The sequence below is a fragment of the Cetorhinus maximus genome, chromosome 12 (assembly GCF_964194155.1).
Source record: "Cetorhinus maximus chromosome 12, sCetMax3.hap1.1, whole genome shotgun sequence".
Lineage (NCBI taxonomy): Eukaryota > Metazoa > Chordata > Chondrichthyes > Lamniformes > Cetorhinidae > Cetorhinus > Cetorhinus maximus.
The window spans coordinates 124,816,391-124,831,318 of NC_135890.1; the positions used below are offsets into that span (position 1 = coordinate 124,816,391).

Below are 14,928 nucleotides of genomic sequence, written 5' to 3' on the forward strand. Positions count from 1 at the left end.
AACTGAAGTCCCCACCGCTCTCCGCACCCATTTCAAACTGAAGTCCCCGCCACTCTCCGCACCCATTTCAAACTGAAGTCCCCGCCGCTCTCTGCACCCATTTCAAACTGAAGTCCCCGCCGCTCTCTGCACCCATTTCAAACTGAAGTCCCCGCCGCTCTCCGCACCCATTTCAAACTGAAGTCCCCGCCGCTCTCTGCACCCATTTCAAACTGAAGTCCCCGCCGCTCTCCGTGTCCTTTTCAAACTGAAGTCCCCGCCGCTCTCCGCACCCATTTCAAACTGAAGTCCCCGCCGCTCTCTGTGTCCTTTTCAAACTGCAGTTCCCGCCGCTCTCTGCACCCATTTCAAACTGAAGACCCCGCCGCTCTCCGCACCCATTTCAAACTGAAGTCCCCGCCACTCTCCGTGTCCTTTTCAAACTGAAGTCCCCGCCGCTCTCCGCACCCATTTCAAACTGAAGTCCCCGCCGCTCTCCATGTCCTTTTCAAACTGAAGTCCCCGTCGCTCTCCGCACCCATTTCAAACTGAAGTCCCCGTCGCTCTCCGCACCCATTTCAAACTGAAGTCCCCGTCGCTCTCTGCACCCATTTCAAACTGAAGTCTTTCCCGCTCTCTGTGTCCTTTTCAAATTGAAGCCTCTTCCACTCTCCGTGCTATCGCTTCTTTTGTTTAGCTGAAACAGGTGCAATGCAGACAGAAGGAACCTTCAAAGGGCAGGTGAGGTCTTTAGGTGCCCTGGGAACATTGCTCCCTGAACTAACTTCTGCAAAACAGACTAACTGATCATTTATCTCGGTGCTGTTTGTGGGACTTTTCTGTGTGCAGATTGGTTGCTGTGTTAAGCTACACAACAATGACTGCGCTTCAGAAATAATTTACTGGCTGCAGAGAATTGAAGATGTCCCAGAACATTCCACAAAGATTCCGCTTCTCTCTTCCTCCATTTAAGGCCACATGATTCAGCAACTGAACTGCAATCTCACAGCTTTACCATGTACCCACCTGTGACACCACCTCCTCCACCCCCCTCCCTCCCCGACTTCTCCCCAACACCCTCTGCAAAAACACCAGGACCCATCACAGACTCCACATGAGATATTTTAAGTGTTTAATTTGATTTTGTTTAGATTGAATAGATTACCACAGGGCCCCCCTACTGCTGTATGGATCCTGTACATTCCAACGTATAGTCTATAATATTTAAATGTTCAAAATTCAAATGTAACTCATAATATCCGAAAGTGAAAAATCTCCTTGTGTGCAGGTGGATAAAGTGGTGCAGATGTACGAGACAATGATGACTCGACACACAACTATGGTGGTTGGACCCACTGGAGGTGGAAAGACAGTGGTCATTAACACACTTTGCCAGGCTCAAACGAGGTGAGACACTTTCAGCGCAATAGTTAACATGTTTCACACAATGTTGTGTGTAGAGGAGGAGATACAACAATGCAGCATCCAGAATACTGTCTCCCAGAAATCTGAAACCCTGACTTTTGAGATCTTCAACATGTAACACAGAACTACAGGTTTTGTATTTTTAATGCTGAAAATATTCCGTTAACATGGTTTGAAAACAAAGTTATTTGTTTCCTCATTTTCCCTTTCCCTTTGCCTTATAGATTGTCATTGGTGACTAAACTATACACATTGAACTCGAAAGCTGTCAGTGTGATTGAGCTATATGGAATCTTGGATCCTGTGACTCGTGACTGGACCGATGGAATTTTGTCAAAAATCTTTAGAGATATTAATAAACCGACTGACAAGAAGGAGAGGAGGTAAAATCACAGAATTGTTAGAGTATAGAAGGAGTCCATTCGGCCCATTGTGTCTGCATCGGCTCTCTGAATGAGTAGTTGACCTAATTCCATTCCCCAGCTTTCTCCCAGTAACCTTGCACATTCTTCCTTTTCAGATAACAGTCTAACTCCCTTTTGAGTGTCTCGATTGAACCTCCCTTCACCACACTGTCAGGCAGTGTATTCCAGACCTTAACCACTTGCGGTGTGAAAAAGTTTTTTCTCATATCGCTTTTGCTTCTTTAAATCTGTGCGCTCTCATTCTTGATCCTTTTACAAGTGGGAACAGTTTCTCTCTATCGACTCAGTCCAGTGATTTCGAATACTTCTATCAAATCTCCTCACAACCTTCTTTTCTCCAAGGAAAACAGTCCCAACTTCTCCAATCTGTCTTCATGACTGAAATTCCTCATCCCAGGAACCATTCACATGAATCTTTTCTGCACTCTCTCCAACACCTTCACATCCTTCCTAAAGTGCGGCACCCAGAACTGGACTCAATACTCCAGCTGAGGCTGTACTAGTGTCTTAATAATGTTCAACATAATCTCCTTGCTCTTGTATTCTATGCCCCTATTATTTGTTATGACTGGTCCCCAGGCAAGTTTCCCCCAATTTATTATGATCCTGGACAAGCTACCCCAAATTGTGATGCTCCCAGGTGAGGAGGGATGAACTGGCTCCCCTTCTTTATTCAACCCCCTCAGTTGGTCCAACAAAGTTAATTTAAAAAGGATCCCTTCCCTTGTGGATACCTTTTCCCAGTCCAAATGTATTTATGTTTTAAAAGGAGCCAACTTAACCAGGCTTTCTTGAGTTAAAGAAAGAGTGAGTTTATTAGTTACTAAAATGCGAGACAGTACAATAAAAATACAGCACACATACACACAGATTAGAAATGAGGAGTCAAAAAACAAAAGTTAAAAAAAATATACAAATCATTCTCTGACTGGTCCGTGAGGAATGCTGCGGCCATTAAGTTGGATGATTCCAGTAGAACTGACTTGGGCAATTAAGCTGTTGGTTTGGAGATTTTTGGTTCTGTAGGTTAGCTGAAAGGAGTTGTCCTGTTTCCTTTTCGACTGTGGCTTTGGTGACTTGTGACTTGTCTGAACTAGTTGGTCAAGTGTAATCCGTATAGGAATTTTCCAGCAAGTGGTTACTTTACAGTGTCATCCATTTTGTTTGTATGTCCTTTTTTTAAAAAAAACACATGCCTTACTTAAAAGTTCAATAAGTAATTTGGGGCTATGACCCGCAGCCATGATGACATAATGAAGCCTAGGATACTTTTATACTTTATTAACCACACTCTCAAACTGACACTATCAGTGTCTTATGCACATATACGCCCAGATTCCTCTGTTCTTGCACGCCCTTCAGAGTTACACCCTTTATTTTATATTGTTTCTCTGCGTTCTTCCTATCAAAATGAATCACTTCACATTTCTCCACATTGAAGTTCATCTGCCACTTGTCCGTCAATTCCACCAACTTGTCTATGTCCTTTTGAAGTTCTACACTATCTTCCTCATAGTTCGCAATACTTCCAAGTTTCATATCATCTGTAAATTTTGAAATTGTGCCATGTATACCAAGGTCTAGGTCATTAATGTATATCAGGAAAAGCAAGGGTCCCAAAATTGACTCCTGGGGAACTCCACTACAAACCTTCCTCCAGTCTGAAAAACATTCAGTAACGACTACTCTCAGTTTCTTGACATTTAGCCAATTTTGTATCCATGTTGCTACAGTTCCTTTTATTACATGAGCTCTAACTTGGCTTACAAGTCTGTTGTGCGGCACTGTATCAAATGCCTTTTGGAAATCCACGTGCACCACATCAACAGCATTTGTCCTTCTCAACATTCATATGTGGGTGTACCTACACCACATGGACTGCAGTGGTTCAAGAAGGCAGCTCACCACCACCTTTTCAAGGGCAACTAGGGATGGGCAATAAATGCTGGCCCAGCCAGCGAAGCCCACGTCCCATGAATGAATTTTTAAAAAATCTCTCTGTTACCCCATCAAGAACCTCAGGTAAGTTAGTTAAACGTGATTTTCCCTTAGCAAAATGTTTCCAAAACCCTCCCCAAAATACAGGAAATAAATGGGCAAAGTGCATTTTGGGTATTTTGTTGTGGCAGTAACAATGCATTACCACCAGGACTGTAATAAGTTAACAAGACAATAATCCAGTAGGATCTGTGTTGGATAAAGGGGATAGCAAACTAAAGCACAAATCTAGATCCAAACGGCATAGTTTTCTCAAGGTCCCTTTTCTAACAGAGAATCTAGTAGAATTTTCACTGTAACCATCACTGATCATTGATCTTCTCACCTATAGGTTAAGCCACCGATTCCATGCTCTTAACGAAAACAGAAAATGCTGGAAAAATGCAGCAGATCTGGCAGCATCTGTGGAGAGAGAAACAGAGTTAATGTTTCGAGTCCGTATGACCCTTCTTCAGAACTGAAGAGAAGCTCTAGAAGGTTCATACTGTTTTGAAACGTTAACTCTGTTTCTCTCTCCACAGATGCTGCCAGACCTGCTGCATTTTTCCAGCATTTTCTGTTTTTGTTTCAGGTTTCCAGCATCTGCAGTATTTTGCTTTTATCCCCATGCTCTTCTTTATTAGTTTATGTTGTGGGTGGCGCTGCCAAATGAACATTCATATCCAACCTCTAGTTGCCCTGAGAGATGGTGGTGGGTACTGTGAAACTGCTGCACTCATGGGCTACAGTAAGAGTATTGGGTAGGGAATTCCAGGGCCAGAATTTTTCCCTCGTCAGGCGGGGGCAGTTGGGAAGCTGCCCGCCTCCCGCGATCGGCTCCGTTCCACGATTTCACGCGGGTGGGCCAATCAAGGCCTGCCTTGTGTGAATCGTGAGCGGCAGCACTGAGCGCTCCATGTGCGGGCGGGAGGAGGAGGGAGAGCGGGCCTGGCGCGCAGTTCATTCATGTGCAAAAGAGCGCTTCCCACCCCCCCCCCCCCACCTTAAACTAGCTTATATTTCACCCCTTTCCTATTTTTACTTAGTTCTGTTGAAGGGTCATTCGGACTCGAAACGTTAACTGTGTTCCTCTCTGCAGATGCTGCCAGACCTGCTGAGTTTTTCCAGGTATTTTTGTTTTTGTATTGATCTAGCAACATTGAAGGAACAGCAATATATGTCCAAATCTCCCTTTGAGTGTGGATCCTGATGAAGACTGAAAACTTCTAAGTTTTTCCATTTCGTGGTGCAGCAAGAAATCTCAGTTGCAGAAGTAATTTTAAAGAATAATATATTGACTAACCCTTTGTGTTAATGTGTGACACTGTTCTTGTATAATATATAGAATTTTAACATTCTGCATCATTTTCAATGTGCTGTTGATGTTTTCACCTGAGGCACTCAACTTTTAAATGTTCCCTTCTCTTAGCTCTGATCTTTCCATTGTGTAAAATTTATGGGGCTTGCGGGGTAAGAAAGCACTAGGAATATTTAAATGGAAATGAAACAGAATTGTATCTTAAGGAAGTTTATTCTGAAATTATTTAATGGGAATATTATAAAGTGTAGTATCATGCACAGTAACATCTCTCTAACGTCAATTCATGGGCAAATCAAAATTTCTTCCATCAGAATAAATGATTGTTTTCATCCTCTGCCCTGAACTCTTGCCCCTTCCTGCTGAATCTGACTGAGCAATGACTTTGGTGTCCTACCAATGCCCAGGTCCTAAAGTATAACTAAGACCCATTTACTGCCACCTCCACTCAGCCTTGCTACCACTGAGACCATAAACCAACTTTCTGTTATCGTTGGATACAGTGACCTAGAAATTAAATGATTCTGTGTCTGTTTTACAGAGGTAAATGGGCCCTTAAGCATCCAATATTGTTAGCGGCATGTGAACTCATAAGAAGAGCAAGATAAAGGAACAGGGACTTTCGAGCCTGCTCTGCCATTCAATAGAACCATGGCTGTTGTTCTGCCTCAACTCCACTTTCACACCCACTTACCATATCCCTTGAATCTGTCTGTCCCAGACTTAAATATGTTCAATGATGGAGCATCCACAACCCTACCAGAGAGCTCCAAAGAATCACGACCCTTTAAGTGAAAAAATTTCTCCTCACCTCAGCCCTAAATGATCGGCCCCTTATCCTGAGACTGTGCTCCTGTGTTCTAGATTTCCCAGCCAGGGGAGACAACCTCTCAGTGCCTGCCCTGTCGAACTCCTTCAGAATCTTGTATGTTTTAATGCATTCACCCCTCATTCTTCTAAACTCCAAAGAATATAGACCCAATTTACTCAGCCTCTCATCATCGGACTACCCTTTCATCCAAGGAAGCAATTTAGAGTGGGAGTGCATCATCCATCATATTGGTAAAGGCTCCTGCATGGACACCCATAGCCTGTGCCCAAAACAGGCGCTTGTCCCTTTGCACTTGCGAATAGGTGGCCTAAATGCCTGTTTGAGGCCTCCTTTAGTGACTGACTGCAGCATCCACTGTGTATGTTGTGGTCAATATTCTCAGGTGCTTTGACAATCGGCATTCCTTAAATAGACCAGTAGAGCCCGACTCCAGAAAACCAGATTTTCATTTTTTTAAACTTACTGCTATTTCTTCATGCTGCTCCTCCCAGCTTCACTTTAAGACTGTGGCATTGCCTGCATGCCCTGGGCTTTGTTTACGATGTTGGCAGAATTACCTCTGGGGCTGAGACCAGTGCCTGCAGCTTGCTGGTAATAGGCAAATGAGAGTTGAGGACTAATTTGTTGTGCCTGCTGCGGGCCTCATTAGACAAGTGCAGCTTGTAGAAATTGAATTGGGTCCTACTTCATGCCAACCAATTTCTAGTTCAATTTCTCCAGTCTCCTCACTGAAATTCCATCCTCCAGCTTCCATAAACTTATCCAAAATTCAGCCACCCCTTAACCTGCCAAGCACTAAATCTTTAATGATCTGTCCTGGATTGCTGATGAATTGAAGTGAAAAATCATCATCCATGTCTCCAGATCCATCCTAAGTGCTGCTCTGCCCTATCTCTGCAACACCCCCCAATCTTATATCCTGCCACACACCCTTTGGTCCTCTGACCTGTTGTGCAGCAGCCCTTTGTTTTCCCCTTAAAATTGGTGCTACTTCAGTTCTGCTCACTGGAGCTTCCTCCCTAAACTCCCTTACCCCATGATGCTCTCTGCAGCTCAAAATCCAGCTTTTCAACTAAACTTTTAGTACTTGTCCTACAGCTGGGCACTATTCCACTTATTTTTTTCCTTTTTGGGACATTTTTTAGGCTAAAATACAATATAATTATAATCAGAGAATGATATGGCACAGAAAGAGGTCATTCAGCCCGTCGTACCTGTGCTGGCACTTTGAAAGAGTTATCCAATTAGTCCCACTCCCTCTGCTCTTTCACCATAGTCCTGCATTTTTTTCCAATTCAACTATTTATCCAATTCTCTTTTGAAAGTTAATATTGAATCTGCTTCCACCACCCTTTCAGGCAGTGAATTTCATGTTGTTGTTTAAAATATGCCTCTCAATAGATTTTTTGTCATTTCATTTGTCCACAAGTGTAGCAATTTAAAATGGTTGTATCTGAAATGTGTCTGTGTACCTTGCAGGTATATTTTATTTGATGGAGATGTGGATGCGCTCTGGGTAGAGAACATGAACTCTGTGATGGATGACAACAAGTTGCTGACCCTGGCTAATGGTGAACGAATCAGGCTACAGGCACACTGTGCCTTGCTGTTTGAGGTACTGCTCTGGCAATATTTCTTTTTAGAATTGTCTGTGGATCTCTCTGCTGATTTGGGAAGTCAGTGCTGGGCAGGAGAATATTCGTCATTTCAGGCTTCTAAGGGCGGAAATAGAAATTGTATTGCTCTGATTCAGGGTTACTATATTATATCTATCTCTGTCCGTTATCCTATCCAGTCAGTGGGAAGTAGAGTGATTCAATTCCTGCCCAACAGTATCTGCAGCAAGCACCTGAAGCTCAGGTACAATACAGATCAGATCCATATTAAAACTTCTTTTACTCTTTGTACGTTAAGAGGAGGTTTTACTACAACAACAATATTAATATTATCATATAATATATATAATATAGAAACAGAAAATGCTGGAAAAACTCAGCAGGCCTGACAACATCTGTGGAGAGAGAAACAGAGTTAGTGTTTTGAGTGAGCATGACTATTCTTCAGAGCTAAAGAGAAGTAGAAATGTGATGGAATTTATACTGTTTGAGGGCGTTGGTGGAGCAGGGAAAGCAGGATAGAAGGTTAGGGTTAGGCGATAGGCAGGGGCTAAAGAGAGATTGACAAAGATGTCATGGGCACAAGATAAAGGGAGTGTTAATGGTAGTGGTGAAGACTAACAAAGGTACTGATAGTGGCATTAAGGTAAGAAAGCAGAATGTGATAATAGCAGAAACAAGGATCAGCACTGTGAAAGAACAACATAGAACAAATGACAGATGGCCCTTTTGGAAGGAGGGCTGGGGGGAGGGGGGCAGTGATAGGGGAAAAGGATAAATAAGGGGATTACAAAAGGGATAAAACAATCTTCTTCGGTGTTGTAGGAGCTGCACTCATCTAGGCAAGTGGAGAGTATTCCATTACACTCCTGACTTGTGCCTTGTAGATGGTGGACAGGCTTTGGGGAGTCAGGCGGTGAGTTACTCGTTGCACGATTCCTAGCCTCTGACCTGCTTTTGTAGCCACAGTATTTATATGGCTAGTCCAATTCAGTTTCTAGTCAATGATAACCCTCAGGATGTTGATAGTGGAGGATTCAGTGATGGTAATGCCATTGAACATCAAGGGGCGATGGTTGGATTCTCTCTTGTTGGAGACGGAAGTTTAAAGATGACACAAAGATTAGCCGAGTAGTGGATAGTGTAGAGGATAGCCATAATCTCCAAAATGATATAGATGGGTTGGTGGAGTGGGCAGTAAAGTAGCAGATGGATTTTAACATAGAGAAGTGTGAGGTCATATATTTCGGGAGGTCAAACAGTTACAGGGATTACAAAATAAATGGGAATATACTAAGAGCGGTAGATGAAGTGAGAGATCTTGGCGTACAAGTACACAGGTCCCTGAAGGCAGCAGTTCAAGTAGACAAGGTTGTAAAGAAGGCATATGGAATGCTCTCCTTCATTGGCAGAGGTATAGAATATAAAAGTAAGGATATAATGTTGGAATTGTATAAAACACTGGTGAGGCCACAACTGGAGTATTGTGTGCAGTTCTGGTCATCACATTACAGGAAGGATGTAATAGCTCTGGAGAGAGTGCAGAGGAGGTTTACAAGAATGTTGCCAGGGTTAGAAAAGTGTAGCTACGAGGAGAGATTGGATAGGTTGGGTTTATTTTCCTTAGAACAAAGAAGGCTGAGAGGTGACTTGATTGAGGTGTACAAAATTATGAGGGGAATAGATAGAGTGGACAGGATCAAATTGTTTCCCTTGATGGAGAATTCTAGAACCAGGGGACATAGATTCAAGATAAGTGGCAGAAGGTGTAGGGGGACATGAGGAAGGACTTTTTTACGCAGAGGGTAGTGGGTGTCTGGAATTCGCTGCCCAAGTTGGTGGTAGAGGCAGAAACTTTAAACTCTTTTAAAAAGTACCTGGATCTGCACCGTAAGTGCTGTATGCTGCAGGGCTATGGGCTGGGTGCAGGAAGGTGGGATTAGAAAGGGTACCTGGGTGTCCTTGGGCTGGCATGGACAAGATGGGCCAAATGGCCTCCTTCTGTGCTGTAACTTTCCTATGGCTCTATGGTCATTGCCTGATACTTGTGTGGCGCGAATGTTACTTGCCACTTGTCAGTCCAAGCCTGGATATTGCTCAGGTCTTGCTGCATTTGGACATGGACTGCTTCAGTATCTGAGGAGTTGCAAATGGTGCTGAACATTGTGCAATCATCAGCAAACATCCCCACTTCTGACCTTACGGTGGAAGGAAGATCATTGATGAAGCAGCTGAAGATGGTTGGGCCTAGGACACGACCCTGAGGAACTCCTGCAGTGATGTCCTGGAGCCGAGATGACTGACATCCAACAACCACAACTATCTTCCTTTGTGCTAGGTATGACTCCAACCAGCGGAGAGTTTTCCCCCTGATTCTCATTGACTCCAGTTTTGCTAGGGTTCCTTGATGCCATACTCGGTCAAATGCTGCCTTGATGTCAAGGGCAGTCACTCTCACATCACCTCTGAAGTCCAGCTTTTTTGGCCACCATTGAACAAAGGCTATAATGAGGTCAGGAGCTGAGTGGCCCTGGTGGAATCCAAACTGGGCATCAGTGAGCAGGTTATTGCGAAGCAAGTGCCGCTTGATAGCACTGTTAATGACCCCTTCCATTACTTTACTGATGATGGAGAGTAGACTGATGGGGCGGTAATTGACCGGGTTGGATCCGTCCTGCTTTTTGTGTACAGGACATATGTGGGCAATTTTCCACATAGCCGGATAGATGCCAGTGTTGTAGCTGTACTGGAACAACTTGGCTGAGGTGCGGCAAGCTCTGGAGCACAAGTCTTCAGTACTATTGCTGGAATGTTGTCAGGGCCCATAGCCGTTGCAGTATCCAGTGCCTTCAGCAGTTTCTTGATATCATGTGGAGTGAATTGAATTGGCTGAAGACTGGCATCTGTGATGCTGGGGATCGTCCACTCGGCATTTCTGGGTGAAGATTGTTGCGAATGCTTCAGCCTTATCTTTTGCACTGCTGTCCACTCCTTCATCATTGAGGATGGGGATATTTGTGGAGCCACCTCCCCCAGTGAGTTGTTTAATTGTCCACCACCATTCACGACTGGATGTGGCATGACTGCAGAGCTTAGATCTGATCCGTTGGTTGTGGGATCACTTAGCTCTGTCTATCACTTGCTGATTATGCTGTTTGGAACGCAAGTAGTCCTGTTTTATAACTTCACCAGGTTGACACCTGATTTTTAGGTATGCCTGGTGCTGCTCCTGGCATGCCCTCCTGCACTCTTCATTGAATCAGGGTTGATCCCATGGCTTGATGGTAATGGTATAGTGTGGGACATGCTGGGCTATGAGGTTACAGATTGTGTTCATGTGCAATTCTGCTGCTGCTGATGGCCCACAGCACCTCTTGGATGCCCAGTCTTGAGTTGCTAGATCTGTTCGAAATCTGTCCCATTTAACACGATGGAGGGTATCCTCAATGTGAAGGTGGGACTTCGTCTCCATAATGACTGTGTGTTGGTCACTCCTACTGATACTCTCATGGACAGATGCATCTGCGGCAGGCAGGTTGGTGAAGATGAGTTCAAGTATGTTTTTCGCTCTTGTTGGTTCCCTCACCACCTGCCACAGACCCAGTCTAGCAGCTGTGTCATTTAGGATTTGGCCAACTCAGTCAGTAGTGGTGCTACTGAGCCACTCTTGGTGATGGACATTGAAGTCCCCCACCCAGAGAACATTCTGCACCCTTGCCACCCTCAATGCTTCCTCCAAGTGATGTTCAACATGGAGGAGCACTGACTCATCAGCTGAGGGAGGACAGTACGTGGTAATCATCAGGAGGTTTCCTTGCCTATGTTTGTTGTTTCCAGTGCCTAGGTCGATGCCGGGCGGTTTCATTCCTTTTTTGTGTCTTTGTAGCGGTTTGTTACAACTGAGTGGGTTGCTAGGCCATTTCAGAGGGCATTTAAGAGTCAACCACATTGCTGTGGGTCTGCAGTCACATGTTCCTTCCCTAAAGGGCATTCGTGAACCAGATGGGTTTTTATAACAATCGGCAATGGTTTCATGGGCATCATTGCATTTCTAATTTCAGATTTTTATTGAAGTCAAATTCCACCATTTGCCATGGCAGGATTCGAACCCGGGTCTCCAGAGCATTACCCTGGGTCTCTGGATTACTAGTCCAGTGACAATACCACTATGCCATCACCTCCCCCTGAGGTATTCCACAAAGTGGTCACCCAGTCTGAATTTGGTCTCCTCAATGTGGAGGAGACTGCATTGGGAGCAGTGAATGCAGTAGACCAAATTGAAGGAGGTGCAAGTGAAGCGCTACTTCACCTGAAAGGAGTGCTTGGGCCCTTGGACATAGAGAAGGGAAGAGGTGAAGGGGCAGGTGTTGCACCTTCTGCAATTGCATGGGAAGGTGCCGTGGGAAGGGGATGAGGTGTTGAGAGTGATGGAGGAGTGGATCAGGGTGTCACAGAGGGAATGGTCCCTATGGAATGCTGATGGGAGGGGGAAGGTGAGGAAAAGATGTGTTTGGTGGTGGCATCATGCTGGAGTTGGTGGAAATGGTGGAGGATGATCCTTTGAATATGGAGGCTGGTTGGGTGAAGAGTGAAGACAAGGCGGACCCTATCGTAGTTCTCTGAGGGAAGGAAAGTGGTGAGGGTAGAGGCACGGGATTTGGGTCAGACAGGGTTGAGGGCCCCATCAACCACAGTGGGTGGGAAACCTCGGTTAAGGAAGAAGGAAGACATGTCAGAAGTGCCGTTTTGGAAGATGGCATCATCAGAACAGATGTGATGGATGTGAAGGAACTGAGAGAATGGGATGGAGTCCTTCAGGAAGCAGGGTGTGAGGAGCTGTAGTCGAGGTAGCTGTGGGATTCGGTGGGCTTGTAATGAATATTGGTGGACAGTCTATCACCGGAAATGGAGACGGAGAGGTCAAGGAAGGGAAGGGAAGCATCGGAGAGGGGTGTTAGGTGTTAGAGCGGTGGAAATTGGAAGCAAAATTGATAAATGTTCCCAGGTCCAGACTAGAGCCTGAAACGGCACCAATACAGTAATCGATGTACCGAGAAAAGCGTTGTAGGAGAGGACCTGAGTAGGATTGGAACAAGGAATGTTCCATATACCCCATAAAGAGACAGGCATATTGGGGCCCATGCGGGTACCCATAGCCACACCTTTTATTTGGAGGGAGTGAGACAAGTTTAAGGAGAAATTGTTCAGTGAGAGAACAAGTTCAGCCAGACGGAGGAGAGTGGTGGCGGATGGGGATTGTTCGGGCCTCTGTTCAAAGAAGAAGCGGAGAGCCCTTAGACCATCCCGGTGGGGAATGGAGGTGTAGAGGGATTGGACGTCCATGGTGAAGAGGAAGTGATTAGGGCCAGGGAACTGGAAATTGTTGATATGACATAAGGCATCAGAGGAATCGCGGATGTAGGTGGGAAGAGTCTGGACAAGGGGAGAGAGAATGGAGTCAAGATCAGAAGAAATGAGTTTCATGAGGCAGGAACAGGCTGACGTGATGGGTCTACCGGGACAGTCCTGTTTGTCGATTTTGAGAAGTAGGTAGAAGTGAGCTGTCCAGGGTTGGGAGACTATGAGGATGGAAGCTGTGGAGGGAAGATCTCCAGAGGAGGTGAGGTCAGTGACAGTCCTGGAAACAATGACTTGATGGTCGGTAGTGGGGTCATGGTCCAGGGGGAGATAGGAGGAAGTGTCTGAGAGTTGGTGCTCCGCCTCTGCGAGGTAGAGGTCAGTACGCCAGACAACAACAGCACCACCCTTGTCGACAGGTTTAATAACAAAGTCACGGTTGGACCTGAGAGAACGGAATGCAGCAAGTTCAGAAGGAGACAGGTTGGAGTGGGTGAGAGGAGCAGAGAAATTGAGACGGTCGATGTCACACTGACAGTTCTCAATGAAAAGGTCAAGAGCAGACCAGAGGGGAGGGGTCCAGGTGGAGGGAGAATACTGGAGTCGGGTGAAAGGATCTGTTGAATGGGGGGAGGACTCCTGCCCAAGGAAGTGAGCATGGAGACGAAGGTGGCGGAAGAAGAGTTCAGCATCGTGCCGAGCCCGAAATGCATTGAGGTGAGGGCGTAAGGGTATGAAACTGAGTCCTTTGAGTACAGAACGTTCAGCATCAGAGAGGGAAGGTCAGAGGGTATGGTGAATACACGGCAAGGGTTGGGATTAGAAGAAGGGATGCAGTCAGAGGGACAGGAAGGGATGGAGGGTCCTGAATGGGCGTTGGTTTCAATAAGTTCTTGGAGCTTGCGTTCATTAACACCTAAAAGGAAGAGAAAATGTTTCTTGTTAAGGTGTTAGATGAGATGAAGAATAAAATGAAACTGGGGGCAAGGACAGCTTTGAGATAGGGTGAGTCGGTGCTGCTGGAGGGAGAGGTCAAGTGTGCTCATATGGCGGCGCATGGCACTGAGTGTGGATCTTAGGATGCGGCGAGAACAGCAGTCCAAGGAGCGTCGTATGTCCCGGAGAAACCTGTAATCCTGGGTGAATTCGAAACATGAGGGATGGAACTTCAGTTGGAATCCACGTGGGGTAAGTCGGAGATGGAGGCAGTCACTGAGGAAGGAAATATAGCTGTGAAAGCGAGTTTTGGTAAACACCTTGTCAAACACCAGGAGGGAAGAAGGTGAACGGGGTGAAAGAAACAAACGTAAATCCTGAATATTATCATGCCCTATTTACAATTTAGTGCCATCCTGTAGTTAGTTCTATAATGTGGAATTTCCTGTACTGTATTTGGAACTAGATTGGGTTGAACCAAGCTCAATTCACAAAGAGTGCTTACAATTGTTCGAGAAGGGAGACACTTCATATACAGGACTAGATGTGAACTGATTTCCCAGGTATGGACAGCTATTAATTTTGCTGATCAATTCCCTCATAGCACCTGTCAATGTATCAGCAATTGCATTGTTAAAACAGGTGATGGGCATTGGCTCATTAGTCTAAAAAAAACGCCCGATCTTGTCTGATCTTGGAAGCTAAGCAGACTCAGGCCTGCTTAGTACTTGGATGGGAGACGGCCTAGGAATACCGGGTGCAGTAGGCCTATAGTTTCTCATTGATACTTAGCTTGGGTTCTGCCAGGGTCACAGCTTCTGACTTTATTTCAGTCTTGGTTCAAACATGGACAAAAGATCTGAACTCCCGAGGTGAGGTGAGAGTGAATGTTCTTGACATCAAGGCTGCATTTGACCTAGTGTGGCATCAAGGAGCCCTAGCAAAACTGGAGTCAATGGGAATCATCCATGTCCAAATGCAGCAATACCTGGACAGTATCCAGGCTGGACCACACAAGTGCCAGGCAATGATCATCTCCAACAAGAGAGAATCCAACCATCA

The 14,928-nt window shown here is 45.4% G+C and overlaps 2 protein-coding genes across 2 annotated transcripts in view; one reads left to right on the forward strand and one right to left on the reverse strand.

Moving 5' to 3' along the window:
- Positions 1 to 14,928, reverse strand: part of eif2b1 (eukaryotic translation initiation factor 2B, subunit 1 alpha) — a 1,065,098-nt gene that overhangs the window by 351,183 nt on the left and 698,987 nt on the right. The gene's annotated exons all lie outside the window — the stretch shown is intronic.
- The window catches only part of dnah10 (dynein axonemal heavy chain 10), a 350,590-nt gene that overhangs the window by 185,935 nt on the left and 149,727 nt on the right, over positions 1 to 14,928 (forward strand). Inside the window, 3 exon segments of the mRNA XM_078554603.1 lie at positions 1,268 to 1,386; positions 1,629 to 1,787; positions 7,436 to 7,571. Of these exon segments, the coding sequence (XP_078410729.1) occupies positions 1,268 to 1,386; positions 1,629 to 1,787; positions 7,436 to 7,571 (414 nt within the window).